The sequence below is a fragment of the Cheilinus undulatus genome, linkage group 6 (assembly GCF_018320785.1).
Source record: "Cheilinus undulatus linkage group 6, ASM1832078v1, whole genome shotgun sequence".
Lineage (NCBI taxonomy): Eukaryota > Metazoa > Chordata > Actinopteri > Labriformes > Labridae > Cheilinus > Cheilinus undulatus.
Genome location: NC_054870.1, coordinates 47,418,320 through 47,439,159, shown reverse-complemented (window position 1 = coordinate 47,439,159; position 20,840 = coordinate 47,418,320). Strand labels below are relative to the sequence as shown.

Here is a 20,840-nt window from a genome sequence, read left to right as displayed (position 1 = left end):
ATTTAATCCAAATTAATTAATGTAGTCTCATATTCTTCTACTTTATTTTTTAGTACTTTCGTGTTATTATTAAAAAATTGCAAGCAAACTCCCTCACACACTCTATAAATGCAAAACCTGTGTTGTCACTATTTGGAAAAGTGAATGGAACCTGAAAGTTCCTGGGTTTCCCCTCACTTTTCACCAGTTCCCCCCCCCCCCAGTTTTCCAAATGTTGCCAACAAATTTGTGGAACTGAGACAATGCTGTCTCTCTTAGTAAAAAAAATATGAAGGAGGATTTAAGTTTCTGTACTTTTTTATGCTGCTGATCATTAAAATGATAGAGATTCGATAATCTAAAAAGGTGATTTAAAAATATAGAAAATTTTGACAACCTCAACCGAATCAAACGTTGCCAAACTTTTTGTACAACTTAGACTATATTTATAGGTTTGTCTGTGATTTTTTTTAACCATTGAAAATTAAAATATTGGGCAACATTTTATTTGCTGCCATTGTATCAAACAGGTTCAATATTGTTTTTTTTCACTCTTATGATAAAGTTGATCATTCTGGTTTTGTGACAGCCTTTTATTTCTATACATACTGTGCTGCTATTCAAAAGAATACCAAGAAATACTCTACTGCTCAAAAGTTTGGAATCACTTAGAATTGTTCTTGTTTTCCATGGAAAAACTCATGAAATTAGTCTTAATAGGAAATACAGTAAATGAACTGGACATGCTGACATTGTCGAGTTAAAAAATAATGATTTTAAAGAAAAATGTTCTTTAGACTTTGCCTTCATAGAAAAAAAAAACACCTTTTGCAGCAACTACAGCCGTGCAGACCTTAGGCATTTAGTTGAACATTTTTCAAGGTAATCTGATGAGATTTCACCTCATGCTTCCTGGAGCAACTCCCACAAGATGTTCGGGCTTATGGAGTCTTCCTTTGTACCATACGGTTAAGCTGCTCCCACAACAGCTCAATAGGGTTCAGATCCGTAGACTGTGCTGGCCACTCCATGACTGTCAGAATTCTGGCTGACTGCTCATTCTTTAAATATCTTCTTCACATTTTGGAGGTGTGTTTTGGGTCATTATCCTGTTGTAGGATGAAATTGGCCCTAAGCAAGTGCTGTCCACAGGGTATGGCATGGCATTGCAGAATCTTGTGATAGCTTTCATTCCCTGCAGTCCTTTCACTCTTAACAAATCTCCTATTCTACCTCTCCCAAAGCACCCCAGACCACCACACTTCCTCTACCTCTGACAGATGGTTTTAAGAACTGTTCTTGCATTTTTTTAATCTGTTCTGCATCTCACAAATGTTCTTCTGTCTGATCCAAAGACCTCAAACTTGGACTCATCCATGCACAGCACCTTCTTCCTGTCGTCCAGTGTCCAGTCTTTTTGCTCCCTCATTAGTAAAATGTATTTTTTAGCTGTGCAGCATGATTAACTTGGATTAGCAGCCATAGGAGAGTGATGCAGAGGACTGACAGTTGCTGATAACTGTTTGTGAACTGCATGAAAATGTTTTTCTCTCTTGAAAACAAAGACATTTGCCAGTGATCTCAAACTTTTTAGCGTTAGTGTAAGTTTTGGTCCATGTCACCCAGAGCCCAGATTCCTGTAGTTCTCTGCTTTTGTGAAGATGCCTCAGAATATTTGGATTGCTATGGTTGCTTTTGGCTAAATGGGGACAGGCCTCATATCGGTTGTTGCCTGGGGCCTCCACATTACTAAAACCTCCCCTGTCAAAAACATTCTTATGTTAACAGCTGACTCTAAGTTGTAAAGTGTGTTTTGTTGTCTCTCTGTATGTGTCAGCCTTGTGATTAAGTGGTGATCAGTCCAGGCCGTACGCCTTACAGACACCTGCAGGACATGCATGAAAAAGCTGTCAGAGTAAAGGGATTGAAAGGGACACTCCTAGCAGATGGTGCCTTGCTTAAGGGCCAACAGTGCAAAGAATGTGAAGCAGCACTTCTGTGGCAACCCACCGATTTTCACACAAACTTTGGTCTGTACTGGGACTTGATCTGGAAGCCATGTGGCTCTCAACCAAACTCCCTACAGACTGAGCTACTGCCCCCCTTGAATAAATACTTTTGAATTTTAGCTTCCTCTTTGGTAAAAGCTAAAAGTTTACTTTCCCTTTTCAGATTCTCATTTAACAGTACAGTAAAATATTTCGTTTGTTTATTTGATCAGTCTTGTTCTCTCCAAGTAGTTTTGATTGCAATCAAGATCTATGTTGTGAAGTACAATAGTAAAAGTTAAAGTTATGTCTTTTCTTAAGTTTCATATTTACTATTTTAGGGCTCATTGCCATTATCTTAATAACACAGCTGAAGGGAGACAGAGAAAGAGAGCAGGGAAGACATGCACCAAACATGTCAGGACGGAGACTCACTCCTGTATTTCAGTCAGTACTACATCCCCATCCAGAGCTGTTGCACACAAATCAAAATCAAATTTATGGAAGCCCTAAGCCGCAGGTGTCAAACTCAAATGTGGCCAAATGTGGCCCGCGGTGCAGTTTCACCTGGCCATGAAGATTAAAAAAAAATCCTTGTTAAGTTGTAAAAATCTGAAGAAGTGGAGAGTAGAAATAATTAGATAAAAAGTCAGGAATGAGGGACAGAAATTAACTTGTGTTTTCATTTCATATTTTCATTTTGCATGCCAAGATTATGACTGAAACTTTTTCATTTTTAGTTCATATTTTGACCTTTTAAATTCATAATTTTGACCTTTTTTCTTATGTTGTGACCTTTTATATTCACAAATTTTCATTTTAATTCAAACCTTGACCTTCTAAACTCCTAACTTTGACTGTTAATTCCATGTTTTCACTTTTTAAACACCTGATTGAGAATTTTATCTCTATTTGACTTTTTAAACTCTTGATTTTGTAATTTATCTCATATTTACCTTTTTAAAACCTTATTTTGACTTTTAATTTTGTATTTTGACCTTTAGGACTTATAAAGTTGGCTTTTTATCTCAGATTTTGAGCCTTTAAACTCTTTTATTTATTTATTTAGTATTTATTTGACATGGACACGCAGTAACATTGATGCTGTGATATCTTTTTTTTTTTTTTTTTTTTTAAGATTTATTTTTGGGCTTTTTCATGCCTTTATTTGACAGAGGAAGGACAGTGGATCGATTCAGAAACAGGGAAGAGAGTGGGGAGAGACATGCGGTAAAGGGCCACAGGCCGGATTTGAACCTGGGCCGCCCGCGTACATGGGTAGCACCTTAAACCCCTCGACCATCTGCGCTCCCGATATCATCATTTTTAATCATTTTTAATTTTTTTTTTTTTAAGGAAATCTTAATCATTTATCATCACTGTTTAATTTCTCTCAAACACAGTTGACAGTTTTCCGTTAAATCTTGACCCTGTTAGGCCCTCAGGTTAAACCTAAATTCAGATTTCGGCCCCTGCTGTGATAGAGTTTGACACCCCTGCCCAAAGCGGTCATACATCCATGTGATTTATTTAACTCCATTTACCTGGAGTGACAAGTTTCTTACTCAAGATCATGACTTATGTATATTGTCATCTATAGATAACTGTTTTTTGCCTTTTCAACGAAATGATTTATTGAGATCATAAGACAAGACGAAACTAAACTTGTTCTCATAGGGAAAATAAAAAACATCCTGAGTGAACAAGATAAAGAAGTTGAGATCTTGTGAAAAATGCTGAAATTTCCCTGTTATCGCGGGGAAAAGGCCAAATACAATGGATGTATAGCTTCCATTTACCTTTCAAATAATTGATTTCACGCACTGGTTTTAACCGTCTTCTCTTTGGATCAGGCTACCTTTACAAGTCTCCCTGGGCCGGTTTCTGAGAAGCATCCCCACAGCATGATGCTGCCACCGCTGTGCTGCACAGAGAGGATAGTTTGTTTGGGCTGATGTGCAGGGTTTTTTTGTCCACCAAACAAAGCGTCTGGTCCAATTACCAGAAAGCTCCATTTTGGTCCCATCAGATCAGAGAACTTCCTTCCACTTGACCATGGAGTCTCCCACATGCCTTTTGGTGGACTGTAGTCTAGAGCTAGAGAGTTATTGCCATGGTGCAGGACTCGCTCCCTCTTGGTAAGTGATCAGGTTTAATATAGGATATAAATGTTGCGTATTAATTTAGTCTTTTTAGTCAGCAGAATAGCTAGCCCCATGAAGCTAGCAGGTACTGATAATTAGTGGAGAGGCTCCAGAATCTGTGGCTGCAGTAAATGTTTCTCAGCATGTCTCTGTCTCCTGAGTCTCTAGCTGCTCCACTAGCATTTTCAAATATTTGTGGCTTACCCTTCCCCACGGTCTGTCACAGTGGGGGCACAAAAGAAATACACTGTCACCTATGCCAGAAGTAAATTGGCCTAAATCATCTAATCCTCTTATGTTACATCATTGACTGACAGCATGATTTGTAAATAGTCATCTAATGTCAACTTTTTGTGTAGAATGGTTGATAAACATTGTATACTCTTTATTGGATTTGGGTTTTTCTGTCTCCTGAAAACTCATGAATTATGAAAATATGACTTAGGGCTTATTTTAGGATGATGACGATATGAGTTTCCATCAACAGTGTCTTTCTCTTTGCCACGCTCTCATAAAGCTTCTCAGCTGCTGAAGCTTGGAACCCCTTCAGAGTAGTCATAGGAGTCTTGGTGGTCTCTCTCTCTAGTCTCCTTCTTGCACGCTCACTCACTTTGTGAGGATGGCCTGATCTAGGCAGATTTACACATGTGACATATTCCTTCCATTTCTTGATGATGGATTTAACTGAACTCTGGGGGATGTTCAATGCCTTGGAAGTTTTTTGTATCCATTCCCTGAATTTTTAACCTGACATTAATAGGAAACATTTGAGAAAAGGCAGAGGCTTTGAAAAACACTGGGAGCGTGATTGGATAAACGTTCTGTCTGTCACATCTCTACGGGCCAATCAGAGCAACAAAACACGTGATGTAGCCGCTATCAAACTGTGCGTGAGCAGCTACTGAGGAATAACACGAAACATGGCGACTATAGACATGTAAGTACTCGACTTTTGTGGTTTCTGAAAAGAAAACAACTCACTGCTGTTCTTTGTTCGTCTTTTAATGAAGAAATGTTGTCAAGTTCTGATAAAACTGGTGCTTTTGCAGCATCCACGCTAATCTCTTCCTTCATAACTGCACCAGCCTCTTGCTGCTGCTTGTTTACGTCACGGCTCTGCTGCGCCTAAAAGTACTGCCCCTCGTCGCTGATTGGTCCTGGTAAAGAGGGTTTTTTGGTCATATTATATTGACTGTGATTGATTTATAAAATCCATAAAAGGGTAAAACATCCAAGGGGATGAATACTTTTATAGCGACTGTAAGATGAAGTAAATATGAAAAAAAAAGAGGAATTATTCAAGTAGCAATTTAAGGAAAAAGAAGGCCCAAACTCATTCTTCTTGTGCAACTAGAGCAATTGTTTTGGTCCTTTTCCTGCTTTCTTAGTTTCATCTATATTTTTGTCTTTTGTTTTATTTTTCCTGACACTGGCAAACACCAATCAAAACAATCTTGGCTTCTTTTCAGAATGTGAATTCAAAAAAAGCATTGTGCTTTTTGGGGCTCTTGTCTTTTCATTTACAAATCAGTGCATTAGTAGAAATGAGTCATGCTAACAACTTCAGCATGGGAGGAACCAGCGTATCCGGAGCACTTGAGGCCGCCGCTGTAAAAAATAAAAAGGTGAAAGTAATAGTGATGCAGCATTTAAATTTTCTAGTCATTTGATTTGGGTGTGTGAAAGTTGTTAATGTTTAACAAAAGTGGGTTACAAGTCATTAAACTTGACTGACATCTGACCTGAATAAAGCTGTGGTTAAATTCATGAGCAGAGATAGACGGCAGGGATAAAAGGAGATCTTGATTTATTTCTTGGCTGATTCCTTCAGGAGTATGAGAGCTGTTCTGTTTATCCTCACAATGACTTTGTGGTTTGTGTATATGTGTATACCAGGTGTGTCAAACTCAATCATAGCAGGGGCTGGATTCTGACTGTGGGTCTAACCTGAGGGCCCACCAGGGTTGGTATTTAACCACAAAAAGTCAACTTGCTTTCACCAGAAATTAATTATGGGGAAAAAAGACTTAGCACTGATGATAAATGATTTTGATATTAAAAAAGTCAACATGATAAGTCTAAAGGCTCAAAATCTGAGATGAAAAAGTCGAACTTATTGGTTCAAAAGGTAAAAACATGACATTTAAAGTCAAAATAATGTATCTAAAAGGCAAATATATGAGATAGAAAGTTGAAATCATGGTTTGATATGAGTTAAAAGTCAAAATCATGCATTTAAAAGGTCTAATATGGTATGAAATTTAAAATTGTGGGTTTTAAAGGTCAAACAATAAGATACAATTCTTATTTATTAGTTTTAAAGGTCAAAATAAGATATAAAAATCAATGTTAGGGGTTGAAAATGTCAAAATGTGCAAAAAAAAGTCAAAATCATGAGTTTAGAATGTCAAAATATGTGATAAAATACAAAAACATGAGCTTTGAAAGTCAAAATAGTGCTCAAAATTTAAAATTGTTGATCTGAAGGCTCAAAATATAAGAGAAAAAGTCAAAAATATGAGATGAAAAGGTCAAAATATAAGATAAAATTCAAAATCAGGAGTTTTAATGGTCAAAATGTGAGATAAGACAAAAATTTATGAGTGTAAAAGATCAAACTTTTACTTATAATTTAAAATTGTGATTCTTAAAGGTCTAGATATAAGACAAAAACTTAAAACCATAACGTTGAGATACAACTCTAAAAATATGAAATGAAAACAAATTTCTTTTCCACGTTCCTGAATTTTATTAAAATTATTTGTACTCTTTTCTATTTATAATCCTTATGACGGGATATTGTAACTCATCAAGGTTAAGTTCACATTTTTGTACTAAAGGAAATCTGCAGACCTCATACTGGTGGGCCAGTTACAATAAAAATATGAAATGATCTGGTGGGCCGGGTATCACTGCACCACGGGCTGGATTTGGACCCCGGGGCCTTGAGTTTGACACCCCTGGTGTATACAGTTCAACTTTTTGAGATATAAAGGAAGATATAGAATAAATTTTCAAGAGTAAGTGAAACAAACAGACCCTTTGGAGCCATTTAGATTGTGTTGTTGCACCAAAGGAGCTACACTTACACTGTAGTTTGCTGTGCTTTATCACTTTACCAGCAGAGGGGGACCAAACTTGCACACCACCAATGCTACACATAAAAAACCCACCCAGCTTTGCTATAACCAGTGCTGGCAAGTTTAGTTTAACAACAAAAACCCCAAACTGGGATAAAAAGCACAGAACTTGCATTAACTGCAAAGGTTGCAATGCTGAATTTTACCAATGTGTTTACTGTCTCTATAATAACAGATGCGAAATGAAAGAAACAACAGTAAAAAGGGCACGTTTACCATCAGCACGCATGCTACATGACTTTCCCTTTTTCCTCTGAAAGCACGCCTACTTCAGAACCGTGGAGACAAACACACAAAACAAAAAAAAAAAACAACCTGTTTTCAAATCACTCAGTTAAAACAACAGACGCCTTAGACTACATGTTATTATTCTGCACAGTCAGAGCTACAGCTACACTCCTTCCTATTCCTCCTTTAATTTTCACAATCATGTGATGGCATGAATAAGTAGGAAGTAGGAAAACTCTCTCAGCAGTTAGAAAAAATTATCATGCTTCATGAAGAACAAGAGTGTACCTAGAACAGGAACGGGTAACTGGCAGCCCGCAGGCCACATGTGGCCCCATACTCACTCAATGCAGCCTACAAGTCAATTAAAATATCAATAAATTGAAGGTTAGGTCTGAAATCACACACTAATCCCCTACTTCCTGTTCCTTATATGGTGAGCTGTCTATAGTGGAGTAAATAGTGCACTCATCTGAACAGTTAAAATAATATTCTGTCTGTGAATAATGGATAAATCAAAAATTACATGAGTTTTTAGCAAAATAATGATGTATATTGTCATGCTGTATGATGATCACATGACTGTAATAATCAAAAAGCAGTTACACTTTCTTGATAGAGTTTACAGATTTCAGTATATGTGGAGCCTGGTCGTGGCTTACAGGGCATATGCCCTGAATATTTCCTCAAATCTTTCAGGCTGGTAAAAATTGTTTTCTCTGAGTGTTAGCATGGATAAACACTAAAAGGAATAGGCCATAATAAACAAAAAGAGCCTGCTGATCACATCAAACCACTCTATTTCATCCTAAAACTTTTTACCCACTAAAGAGTAAAAAAAAAAAAGCTAACATTATATTAAATAGCGCTAAATAAATGTTTCTTTTTAAAAAATAAAATAAGTGATTACATGAATATTCACCCCCTTTAAAGTGACCGACCTAATTCAACAGAAGTCCAAGCAAATGGTGCTAGTAGTCTCACAGTTAGTGAAATGTGAATCACCTGAGTGCAGTGAATGTGTCTCAAGTGATTGTAGCATAAAGAAACCTATGTCTGTAAGGTTCAGTCACTGATTAATCATTATTCCTGGCTACCATTACACCATGAAGACAAAAAAACACTCCAGTCAACTCAGAGAAAAGGTGAAGAAAAAATATAAGTCAGGGAATGGATACAAAGTTTCCAAGGCTCTGAGCATCCCCCAGAATTCAGTTTAATCCATCACGTGTAATCTGCCAAGATTTACACAAAGACTAGTGAGAGGGGCCACCAAGACACCTATGACTACTCTGGAAATCCATTCAAAGCTTATATATTTATTCCCATTGTTAAAGTGTGAGTAACCATGACTGTACTTGAGGGCGTCCTTGTATCAATTTTTGCCCTCTGGCAGTGAGATTAGATCTAATGTTGCCCCTCTGGTAACCAGAGTTTCCCATCCCTGGTGGAGCATTAAGTAAATCTCTTTTTGTATGTATTTAACTCATATTACAGGCCTGAAGCCCTGTTTCCTTGTATACACAGAATAAAGCATGTTTACAGAGCTAATAGCAGCTCTGTTCTCACAGAAGTCAAATTGTTGTGCTCTCATTCTCATTTTGTTGAACAGAGAGAGACTCAAAAGCAGCATTAGCAGCAGGATTAGTCCCAGAGTAAGCTCCATTCAGCTATGCATGCAAACACTCACGTGCTGCCCACTAATGTTTATGTAAATTAACCTAAAATGTGGGAAGGATATATAAAAAATAAACATTATTGAGAGGCTATCAGTATTCAGATAAACAGAGTTTATGGCTTTAAAGTCAGCCTGAAGACAGGAAGTGAAAAATGCACATCTCCAAGGAAATAAATGGCTTTTATTGAACCTTGACATTTCTACACCACAGAAATACTGGAGTGAAACCAAATCCTTACACTGCTTTTTCATGGCAGGCTGACATTCAATCCATAAAGTCAACTATACCAGAGGTTCTCAACTTGTGGGTTGGGACCAAAAAGTGGGTCACAAAGTTGTTTTCAGTGGAAAAAGTAGAGTTAGGGTTAGACATCCATACATTTTATGTAACTCCCTTAATAATGAGTAAATTTCAGTCGCTTTCTCAGGATCTCAACTTATATCAGGTAGCAAATGAATTATAATAGGTTAATTTTTCTGAAATTTCAGAACAACCAAAACTGACACATTATTATAGAAAAAAAGAATAAAATGAAATGTATGCAGGCGTGCATGGTGTGATAATATAAACAGCAATTTTCCATTGCATATTTTGAATGGCTGAGAGGTTTTTGGAAATCTGGGTCCCTTTTTCCCATCAATTCTCCTCACATGAGAATAAACATTAAGCTTTGGAGCCCTCTAGAGGCCTGTGGGGCCCTTTGCATTTGCATAGTCTGCCTATAGCAAGACACGACCCTGTGAGTTAAGAATGATCTTTCCTCTCCTATCTGCTCTGAAGATGGTTGGAGCCGCTTTGTGATTGTAAATATCCTATCACAAACAAATCAAAATCCGGATCATTTCATATCTCTTTTTTGTGATTAACTGATATATTTATATATATATGTTTCATTTTTGTACTTGAGATCCTGACTAGTTTTCCACCATATCTCGAGATAACAACGCTTGTTTAATCTTGATAATAATATCATATTCTGGTGATCTACAGCAGTGTTTCTCAAACTGGGGGTCGGGACCCCCTTAGGGGTCACCAGACAGGTAGAAGGGGTCACCAGATGCCTTCCAAAAACTATAGAATATTTAAAAATGATTTCCAATGGTATATTTCACCCATTTTTATAAAAAAACAAATGCATAGAATATGTTAAATGTAAAGTAAAAACATGGTATTTTGGTGAGATTTATGCTCTGATAAAAGTTATTTTAAAAAAATCCTTATAATGTAGGTCTGCAAGACTGTTCTTTAATGTGCTTGGCTGTGTTCAACTATGCCACCCTCAGGTACAGTGGGGATCCACAGTCTCTAGTGCATATATTTTGGGGATCGCCGGCTTAAAAGTTTGAAAACCCCTGATCTAGAGAACAGAACAACGGGCTAGACCATGAACAGCCATGCTAGCATTAACTACCTGAGGTAAGTTAAGCCTAATCCTATGTTTGCTTTGATATTTTGTTATCTGGGGATACAAAAAAAAAAGCCTAGATGCTGAATGTATATTAGGGCTGGACAATTCATTGAAAATTAGATTAAACCGCAATTTGGCCTGCTGCAATTTACAAATCGCAGAAGTTGCAATATTTCTTTAACCTGAAATGTGTCAAAATACCAGTTTAATAAATTATTTTTTGCAGCAGCAGAGATTTTATGCACATTATGCAAACATTCAAGTGTCATTTTTTAAATAATGGTTTACAAAAATCCTCCTTTTCGTGTTTTATGTAAGTTTTCTTAATCAAAATGAGTGACATAAAAATGCAAATAAATGTCCCTTAAACAAAGCAAATGACATCACATTTGCAAAATGTGCAAAAATAGTTCACACATTCTAAATAGAACTGATGAAGCCTAGCGTTACTTCACGAAAGTCATACCCTAGCTGTGGTCAGCTGGTAGTCAGCCTCACCTCCCCCACCCCAGCTGCCTCCTTTATAGCGTAAAGCTTGTTGCACCTCCGTATTCATGTTACTATGTATTAACTGCTTCTGAAATAATTTCATTGTTTTCAAAGCACATGGTCTTATTTATGGAGCTATTTATTGTTTGAATTTGTCAAAAAATACATCAGATTGACCTAAGAATAACTGCATATTAAATTGCAAACACAATATTGGAAAAAAAAAACACAATTAGATTATTCTTGCAAATCGTTCAGCCCTAATGTATATGTCAACTTAATGTATCCATTAAAATAACAAATAAACCTGAAGTTTTTCTCCTTAAATTAAGTCTTTTAATCATGGAACCACTTTAAATAAAGAACCATGCCTCACACACAGCTTACACTTCATTTATTTAATTTAAAAACAAGCAAAAAATGAAAAGACATGAGCATTCAGGAAATTCATGATCTGACCTCCAGGAAAGCTCAGGCTAACAACATCACTCCCCGAGTTATATTTTTCTTTTTCTTTTTTACAAAATAATTTATTTCCTTCACATCCAAACCCATTCAACCCTCAACATTTTCCCAACAAGATTCCTGGTTGTGTTTACAGCGATCACTCATTAGACAACACAAGACCACTGAGTGGTACACATGTAGAGAAAATACAGCCTTTCTGTGTGTTTTAACCCCAATTCATGAGCACCCACACCTGGCAGGTGATGCCAACGCTTCATCTATCTCCAGTTTTTCCCCGTTTATTTTTCTGTTCAAGTATCTGAGAATCACAGTAGCTACAGTCACTCTCAACAAGACTGTGACAAATCCTCCGATATCAACAACTGCACCATTCATTTGACTGCACTCACAGTTGTATTATAGATACATCTCAATAGCAGCATTGTTTGTCTTTCAAACTTTATTCCTTTGGGCTTCAAATCATCATATATCTGCTGTAGGGAAAGGCTGGATGAGGTTAACACAACTGATTGGCCCCACAAGTAAATTTCTGTCAAAAAATGATAAATTTGATTATTGCCATGTCAAGTGTCTCTTTTGCTGAAACTGAAAATGTGCTATTTTTTTTTTTCTTTTACAGTTACTCTGATAATTTTATCACAAATACCAAAAATACATTTAAAAGGGTTCAAATTTTCATTTAGACTTCAGGTTTTGGCTTCAATTTGCTTGAATACACTTGACTGATTCTCATAACAGTGTTCCCAAATTTGAAATCCTTGATTTTTATTCATATTTGTTTAATCAAAAAACGTGTTTTCACATTTTACTGACAAAAAGGCACAATTTGTAGAGTTTGGAACCAAGATTTTAGCTGGAGACCATTGGACATGTAAACTACACCACTAATATCACCTAATGCTTTATATACTGACTGGTGCAGAAGACACTGAACTGGCTCTGGACTCTCGTGTTTTCCGTGTGGGGATGGTGACAACACAGCAGGAAATACCAACTGTGGCTTCTGGCAGCTCATCGTCCTCAGTCCATTCGTTGAGGTCTGGGTTGTACACCTGGATGCATTTCTTGTACTTCTTCTCGCCCTCGTTCCAGCCTCCGAGGAGATACACCTTGTTGTTCAAAATGGAAAGACCTGCTGTGCTCACTCCCGTGTGAAGAGGCGCGCAGTAGCTCCACTGCCCGCTGTGAGGGTTGTAAGACTCAACGGCGAGGACATCCACCCTCTCCCCACGACCTCCCAGCTGACTGCCACCGATGACGTAGGCTCTGTCGCCAACTGTGGCGCCGCAATGCCAGCCTCTAGGCGTGCTCAGGCTGCTCTTGTCCTGCCAGGTGTCGGTGGATGGGTCGTACGAGCACACAGCTCTGGAGTAGGCATTGTTGATGTAACCTCCTGAGACGAGGATCTTGCCGTCGATGAGGGAGCTGGCATGACAGCAGCGAGGAACCTCCATGGGTGCCTTCATCTGCCACTGGTTGGATGAGGGCACGTAGCACTCCACTGAGGCCTGGACGCCATCAGCGTTACGCCCTCCGATGGCAAACAAAAGACCGTTGAATGTGTTGAGACTGAAGTGGGTACGCCTCTGGATCATGTTGCTCAAGTGGTTCCAAGTGTTAAAGCGAGGGTCGAATCTAATCAAAGGGAGATTTATCATTAGTTCCATATGTTACAGGAGCTAGAACAACAACTATGTAAAAGTGGTGAGCAGTTCTTACCTGCAGAAGTTGCTGACGGCGTGCTTGGCCTGGTTCCTTGCGTCATTCTGGTCCTCACCACCTGCCACATAAAGGAAGCCGTCCAAGACCGCTACACACTGATTGAAGCTCTTTGCAGGCATTTCTGTCAACTTATTCCACACATTATCTGAATCCCTGTAGAGAACATCTTTGCTGAGGGATTTCTCCGTCAAGGCAGGGCGTCCACCGACTGTGAGGATCACCTTGAGGCCGCCACGAACCTTTGTTCTGCGTGACTGGAGGATGTTCTGTTGGTAAGGCAGCAGGTGGTAGTTCATGGCATCGACAAGAAGACGGTGGCACTCGGGGTCTTGCATCATTCTGGGCACACTCTGGACGTGATTCACCAGGTCTTGGGCGGAGATAGTGCCAAATCGGATGTGGGTCAGGAGATCTGCAGCGTACTTCAACCTCTTCTCATCAAAGTCCAACCACTTCATTGCAATCTGGAAGGCCGTGATCTCAGAAGGAAGCTGCAGGGAATCATCAGCAAGGAAGTCACTGATCTGCTCGTAGGTGAGCTTCAGGAACTGTTCCATCTCAGAAAACTCAATGAAGTTCTCCCGCATGAACTTCTGAGCTGCTTCCTTGGTTTCTTTGAGGTCGTAGGCATCAGCGATGTTGGCCACGTACATGCAGTTCTCCACGCTGAGCTCCTGCATGAGGAAGTCGCTGCACATCTTCACTAAGGTGCCGATCTGCAGCAGCATTGCTGCAGCGATGGTGCTCCCGATGCTGTACAGCGACAGGGTCAGCTTTCCAGAGTAAGCGTACGTGATCGCTGTGGCAAGGCCGACCGGTGAGAGATCATTCAGTTCGATCTTCTGGAGGGTTGAATCCTTCTTCAAGATGTTTCGAATGTACTCGCTGCAGGAGGCCATGACAACCTTATGGACGTCGAATGACTTTGACTTGGTGGCGACGGTCAGATCACAGAGGAAGCTCTCCTGTCTCATGTTGCTCAAACCCTCCAGGAGGTTTGGGGCGTACACAGAATCGTTGACTTCAGTGGAGATGCAGCTGAAGCCGTTTCCTCCCTCCAACAGAGTGTTTAAGCCGTTGATCTTGTTGATGGGGCTGTCCTCCACCATGATGGTCATCTCATTTATGTCTCCTTTGCTCTTCTTGGTCGTCTTATTCTTTTTGGGTGCCATGGCTGTAGCAGCAGTACACAGCCCAAACCTTAAGAGAAAACAGATCAGAAAAATATCAAAAACTAAATCCTCCAATGTGTCATACCTGGGCTGTTTGCAATGTTAATGCCATGGCACTGGTTTAAAAGGACAGTTGTGACTTAGCACACATATTTGGACCACAGGCTACTTGCTAAAATTTCCAACTTTTAGCCTAGATTTTATGGGAAAAATGTATCCAGACTGAGTTCTAGCACTATTTGAGGAGAAGCCAGCCGACTTGGAGCTCTGCAACAACCAAAACTGTATGTTACGCTTTGTGACATTAGTCGCATGATCATTAATTCTGCAGAACCACTAACAGAAAACCCTGTAAATTCACGTAATGTTACTTAAAGATGTAATAAGGAGCCTACAGTAGACCACAATTATTCTTTTTCCAAGAGGAAAGGTTAATGCATTTTACTTTTCTGCACAGTTTCATTTAACAAATGCTTGTCCTACAGGAAACATATTTGAGAGTGAGTATTAATAAAATAACAATAACAGGAACATAATGTTAAATTACAGCATCTACTTTATTTTATTTTCATGAAATATAGCCTATAAACTTTTTTTCCTGTTCTCTGTAACTGAAGATATTTAGAGAATGTATATTGATCTAAACATATTATAAAACCCCCAATAAACAACAGCTTAACAAAAGCAGTTGGCTTCTAGATAAATTTCTAAAAAGCGGTGATTAAAGGATTTTATTGGTGCTGCACAATAAATTGTAATTTTATATTCAGCACAAGATGAGCATTTGCGATAATCACATCCCAAAATGACGTAAAAGGGTTTGAAAAGCACTTTAAAAAAGGACATTTTAAAAAGGTCAGCCTTCCAACAGCCATCATCTAAATCTATACAGCAATCATTATGAAGTAAAGAGGGATTTAAGGACCCACAGTTTTATGTACCAGGCTGTGCATGTGGTTTTAAAGTCGAACATTTTAGCATGGGGCTCTATGGGGAGTGACTCACTGCAGGAGCAAGCCACCAGTGGACACTAGAGGAACTGCAGGTTTTTAAAATCTGCTGTTGGTTGGCTAAAACAAACATTTTTAAGAACATTGACAATTAGATATTTGGTGTTTAGTTTCTGAACGCCAAAAAATGCAGGTGAACTCCTGAACATAGTCTAAAATATTGCACAAGTGCATTAGCAACCTCTGGAGGCCCTTGCTTCCTTTCCACTTTTCCAAATGTTGCCAACATGTGTGCCTTATTCATTGCCAGTTCTATCATTTTTTCCAAAGGTTGCTGATTATTGTGCAGTTTGGACAGTTGTCTTTTTTGTCTGGTTATAAATATGTCTGAAGGTCATGAAGTTTCTCTATTTTTTGATATTACAAAAATAAATGGATCATTTTGAGTTTATCCTCTAATGTGGAACTATTGTAGATGTTTTTGGACAGTTTAGATCGTGTATGCTGTGTTTTGTATTTTTGTGTATCATTCAGGTGCTAGCACATTAGCTTTTTACTACTATATTGCTGTTTCTGCTGTTGGCTAACTGGACAGGGGCCTCATATTGATCTTTGCCTGGGCCCCCAAACTTCTAAAAGCGCTCCTGACCATAACAACACTGTTTAACCCTGATTTATCAAAATAAAAATACAAAGCTCTCCATATTAGCAAGCAATAGCTTAAAATGGAGACCTAAGTTTTCCATACTATGCCCTCAACCCATTTTGATGCAGTCACATGAAACCAAGCTAGCTATCAGCTACCCTCAGAGTAATTTGATCAATTTAATTTGTTCTGGACACAACAGAAACATGTTACATGTGGCTAAAGCTATAGCTACTATGGATTCTTTGATTTTAGTTGATCTGTTATACTTTATGGGGTTCTTTGAGTGTTAAACAATCTAACAGCATATCACACTTCCCCCCATGTCATGCTAAAGAACATACAAGGGTTAGCCATTAAATAATGAGACTCCATGGTTGCCTAGTTTTCCTGTTGGTGTCTTTGGTGTTTTCTCAGCTCCAGCAGGAGTGGACTTTCCTCCTTACTTTCAGAAGGTTGTTGCTTTTTCTTCGTTAGTTGTGAGATGTTCTATTCTGTTTAAATGGAAAGATGCAATTCCTCCATCACACAACCAATGGATAAAAGATAGCAGATGCAGAATATCAGACTGGAACAAAATCAGATGCACCTTAAATAGAACAAATTCTTCAAAACCTGGGGATTTTCTTGAAAAGAGTTTGTCCATAATTCTTAAATTTTCTTCATGTGTACTTGTGTCATGTTCTGTTATATGACACTTGTTTCTAAATAAAGGGTTTAAAAAATATTCTTCTTCTTCTTCTTCTTATGAGGATAAAACCACGTGGCTCATAGGTCCAGCGAGTGTTTGATATGAAAGCTTTGGTATTCACATACAACTGCTCTAAGTTTTCAGTGCATGAGGTCTTTAGTTCACTGTTACCTACTGCTTGAAGTGCAAAATTTTGCAAGGGCGTTGGAAAATAGTTAGCATGGTTTTGTTCGATTTGTTCCAAAATGTCTCCTCAAATTTGTTTGCATTTTTTCTTTTGATAAGGAGTCAGAAGAATTTGGACAACTTTGGCACAGGCTTTTGTCATGTTCAAATTTCCATGCAAAAAAGGCCGAACTGTCTCTTTATCAATGGGGACCATTTCTGCTGTCATTTGTTAACTAAGTCGTCCATCGTTTCGAACGTTTTGTTGAATGTTTTCAGAAATTTTTGATGTTCATAGATGCCCAAAATGTTCATGATCTTGTACATCCTGTGACTGAAGTGCACGTGGTTTCACTAAGGCGTTGGAAAATAATTCACTGAAAAGTTGATCAACACATTAACATGACATTTTAAGTGAAACTGAGGAAAACAGCTGCTGAATCATTTCATATATTAGCACCAAAATGAACTCATTTTTTTTACAATACAACTTACAATACATCTTTATTTGTATAGCACATTTCATACAAATGTAGACTCAATGTGCTTCACACAAGATTAAAAACAAACAGTTAAAAGCAATTTAAACAAGTTAGTCCCACCCCCACCCCACACACACTCACACATACGCACACACACACACACACACAGAATACACATATATAATACAGCTTATGTTGTCCTTTCTTTCAGGACAGCATATCCAAAATGCAAAAATACTGCAGGTCTAACAGTTAAAGGCATGAGAGAAAAGCAGTGTTTTCAGACCATTCTTAAAAGAGCATGTCTACTCTTCATATCTAAGTCTCTACAGCTCTTTAGTCAGCCGGCAGCTTGTTCCATAGGACAGCACCATAATAACTTAATGCTTCTTCACCAGATTTACCTCTAACTATAGGTACATTGAGGAGGCCCATACCTGAAGATCTGAGTGAAGATGAAATGGATAGGAATTCTTGTCTCTGTTTTTGTGGATCTACAGTCAGGATTTCTGTGTTGTCTTTGCTGAGTTGGAGAAAGTTCTGTGACATCCAGTGGTTAGAGACATTGTGTTTTTGTATTATGGAACCAAAGGGAAGCATGTAAAGACTGAATAAAAGTGGGCCCAGGACGGAACCCTGTGGCATCCCACAATCCAGACTGAGATTTGCTGATGAGAAATTGCCAAGTGATATTGAAAAAGTTCTGTCTTGAAGATATGATTTGAACCAGTGAATGACTGATCCTGAGAGGCCTATGTAGTTTTCTAGTCTGTGAAGTAGGATGTTATGGTCAACTATGTCAAATGCGGAGCTTAAATCTAATGATACCAGGATGGAGAGTTTTTTTCAGCTTTTTAATCCATTTTCACTACTTCATTTGACCACTTCTGCAACATTTTTTTGCCATTCTTAACCCATTTAGATCATTTTTGCCAATTTTAAACCAAGTTTGGCCACTCTTTAACCCCTTTTAGCCACTTTCCTGCCAATTATTTCCCCTGTGTACCACTTTTTAAACCCTTTTCACTACATTGTCAGGCTATTTTTGCTATATTTTTACCACTTTTAACATGTCTTCACCACACTGGCTGCAGGATTGAATCCATATCCCTTGGTGCTATTTGGAACATGTCTTTCTCTATCATTTCTCCCTATTTACCCTATCTCTTTTCAGCTGTCCTATCAAAATAAAGGCAAAAAGTCCAGAAAAAAATAAAATAAAATAAAATAAAAGGAAAAGAATCTGGGGTGCTCAGAAGTTCAAAGTGAGGCACTCTTTCAGCAAAAAAAATCAAAAAGGTGAAAAAAAAGCACTGAAGTGGCTGAGTCTTAATGGAAATGTTAAAAACAAAGCTAAGCTTGTTAACAACAGGAGTCACAGCTCCAACAGCCTTCTTCAAGATGTTTAGTTAAATCAATGATTTTGTTGTTCAAATCATTTTTCATGATGTTCAATACATGAATTCACTGCATCTATTTGGATGACTTCCTGTAGTCCACGTGTTTATATGGTAATATGTCCTGAAGAAAGACGATATATCATGATGCCACTTTTTCCAGTAGTCAGCCATACTTCTACTTTTTACCTCCTAACTAAATTAAATGGCTTACTTTCTATGTAGAAACTTTCAGATTTGTCATTGCTGTGTCTAACTTTTCTCTATTATAGTCACTGGAACGAAGATGGATTGTATTAGACAGACAAATAAAGTCAGTCCTTACAGATCTGCACAGTTTTTTAAATTGTTAATGACTTTGCTGGACTGTTACATGAGTTAAAAGTATACCACTTACTGAACCATACTATAACAGCTTATAATTATGCATATTTTCATGTGTATGCTTGTGTGTGTGTTCTGTTTACTTTTGAATACTAATGCAGTATGCCTTAAATTCAATTTGGATCAGTGGAGAGAACTACTAAGTCTTTGGAGTAAGTGGATGTTCTCAGGCACAATCGGAAACCGACACCTTTGAAAACATGTGTGCTACCAGCCAGGTGATGCTGGGGCCAGGGGGTGCGTCAACATACTCCCTCTTTGCATCTGTCACATTTTATCAGCAGGACGTCCAGGAATAGCATCTCTGGACGGCTCTCCCATGACGTTCCTTTTATAGACTTTGAGACACGAGCAGCAGGCCTCATGTCCTCTGGCTGTTTAAGTTCAAATCAGGGCAAATTGTTCTTTTTTGTCCTTTCTTGTTTATCGTCTGCAGTTGTTTGAAGCAGGCACTACACTCGTCCTAAAGTAACCGTTCCTACAAGGTGAGTAAGTTGAATCAAAGTCAACTTTCCTCATGTGTTGCCCCAGCAGTAGAAAGCTATGCCATGTGAGAGAACTAACTTTACAGAAAGCACAACAGCTTCTAAGACCTTTTTTCCCCCAAATATGCAAGCAATAAACAAATCATCCTGTCTAAAATAAGGAACTGAAGCAACACAGCACATCAGATTGCCTTTTCATTGCTAAAACATGGATCAAACACACATTAGAAGGCTTTTCTTACCTGATTAATGAAGTTGAGGCTGGTGAAGAAGGAACTTGCGCCTCCAGTTACTGGAGCAGGAGAGAGAGAGCAGCAGTCACCCTCACTGAAAGAGACATGCAGTAAACTCCTCCTCTCTAGGAGTCGGTGCCAATCAAGTATTTTGCAATGCATGTGGCAGGGGGCAGGGAACATGTACCCCCCCCACACACACACACATAGTGTCCCACAATAGCCTTCAATCGTTTGATGTCATCATAGAGAGGGGCTCGACTTACATCCTCCACGGGATGACAGCGGAAGAGTTTAATTAATTCTTTGTTTACTTAGATTTGCTCTCAGTGATGCACACTGCACAACTTAATTATTTATTTTTTGCCAGTTAGATTTTGGCTGAAGAGGGTCAGGAAGTGTCGGGTGGAAAGAGGCAGGGGGTGACAAGCACCAAATGGTCCCAGGTTGGGATCTAATCAGGGCCTCAAAGACTATTCACTTTGTAGATGAGTATATGTTCTACCAACCTACACAGTATGTTTTAAATAAGGATGCACAATATTTGATTTTTGACAATATCTAATATGATGATATTTAAAAAATCCTTTTGGCCAATAGGGATCCATCAGGCCTAGAAATTCAGTCTCTAAAACACACTTTACAGTTTAAGGATAAACAAAGAAAAGAGTTGCAGTCGATGTATGCCTGAAAACTAACGTTTTTGTAAATATGTGGAGGATTTACAGCCATTATATCAGCAATATTCATATCTATGTATACAGACATGTTGATTATTTTGTGCATTCCATTCAGGAATGAATGGTTTCTTGTAAACATTACTGTTCATGTTTGTGTTTTATTCTCCTCAATACTTTGAGGACAGAAAGGGAAAGCTGTAATTGTAACTGGCACACTGAATCATGTCTTTGCTTGGTAGAAAACTTTAAGGCTGTAAGGAGATACAGAAAACCATCTAATTTCAATGAATAAATACTTCTTTGTTTAAGC

The 20,840-nt window shown here is 38.4% G+C and overlaps 1 protein-coding gene across 1 annotated transcript; it reads right to left on the bottom strand.

Moving 5' to 3' along the window:
* Positions 1 to 11,432: 11,432 nt before the first annotated feature.
* On the bottom strand, positions 11,433 to 19,971 carry klhl31 (kelch-like family member 31). Its single transcript, XM_041788726.1, has 3 exons — positions 19,860 to 19,971; positions 13,243 to 14,445; positions 11,433 to 13,158 (listed from the first exon to the last, which is right to left on the bottom strand). Exons 2-3 carry the CDS (start codon positions 14,415 to 14,417, stop codon positions 12,426 to 12,428), a joined length of 1,908 nt encoding a protein of 635 aa, XP_041644660.1. The 5' UTR covers positions 14,418 to 14,445; positions 19,860 to 19,971; the 3' UTR covers positions 11,433 to 12,425.
* Between the last annotated feature and the right edge of the window lie 869 nt (positions 19,972 to 20,840).

What these genes read in the sequence shown, in the direction of transcription:
- klhl31 (XM_041788726.1), bottom strand. Translation starts at nt 14,417, where the DNA reads ATGGCACCCAAAAAGAATAAGACGACCAAGAAGAGCAAAGGAGACATA. An exon ending in GCCGTCAGCAACTTCTGCAG is followed by an intron (nt 13,159 to 13,242) that starts GTAAGAACTGCT and finishes CCCTTTGATTAG; the next exon opens with ATTCGACCCTCGCTTTAACA.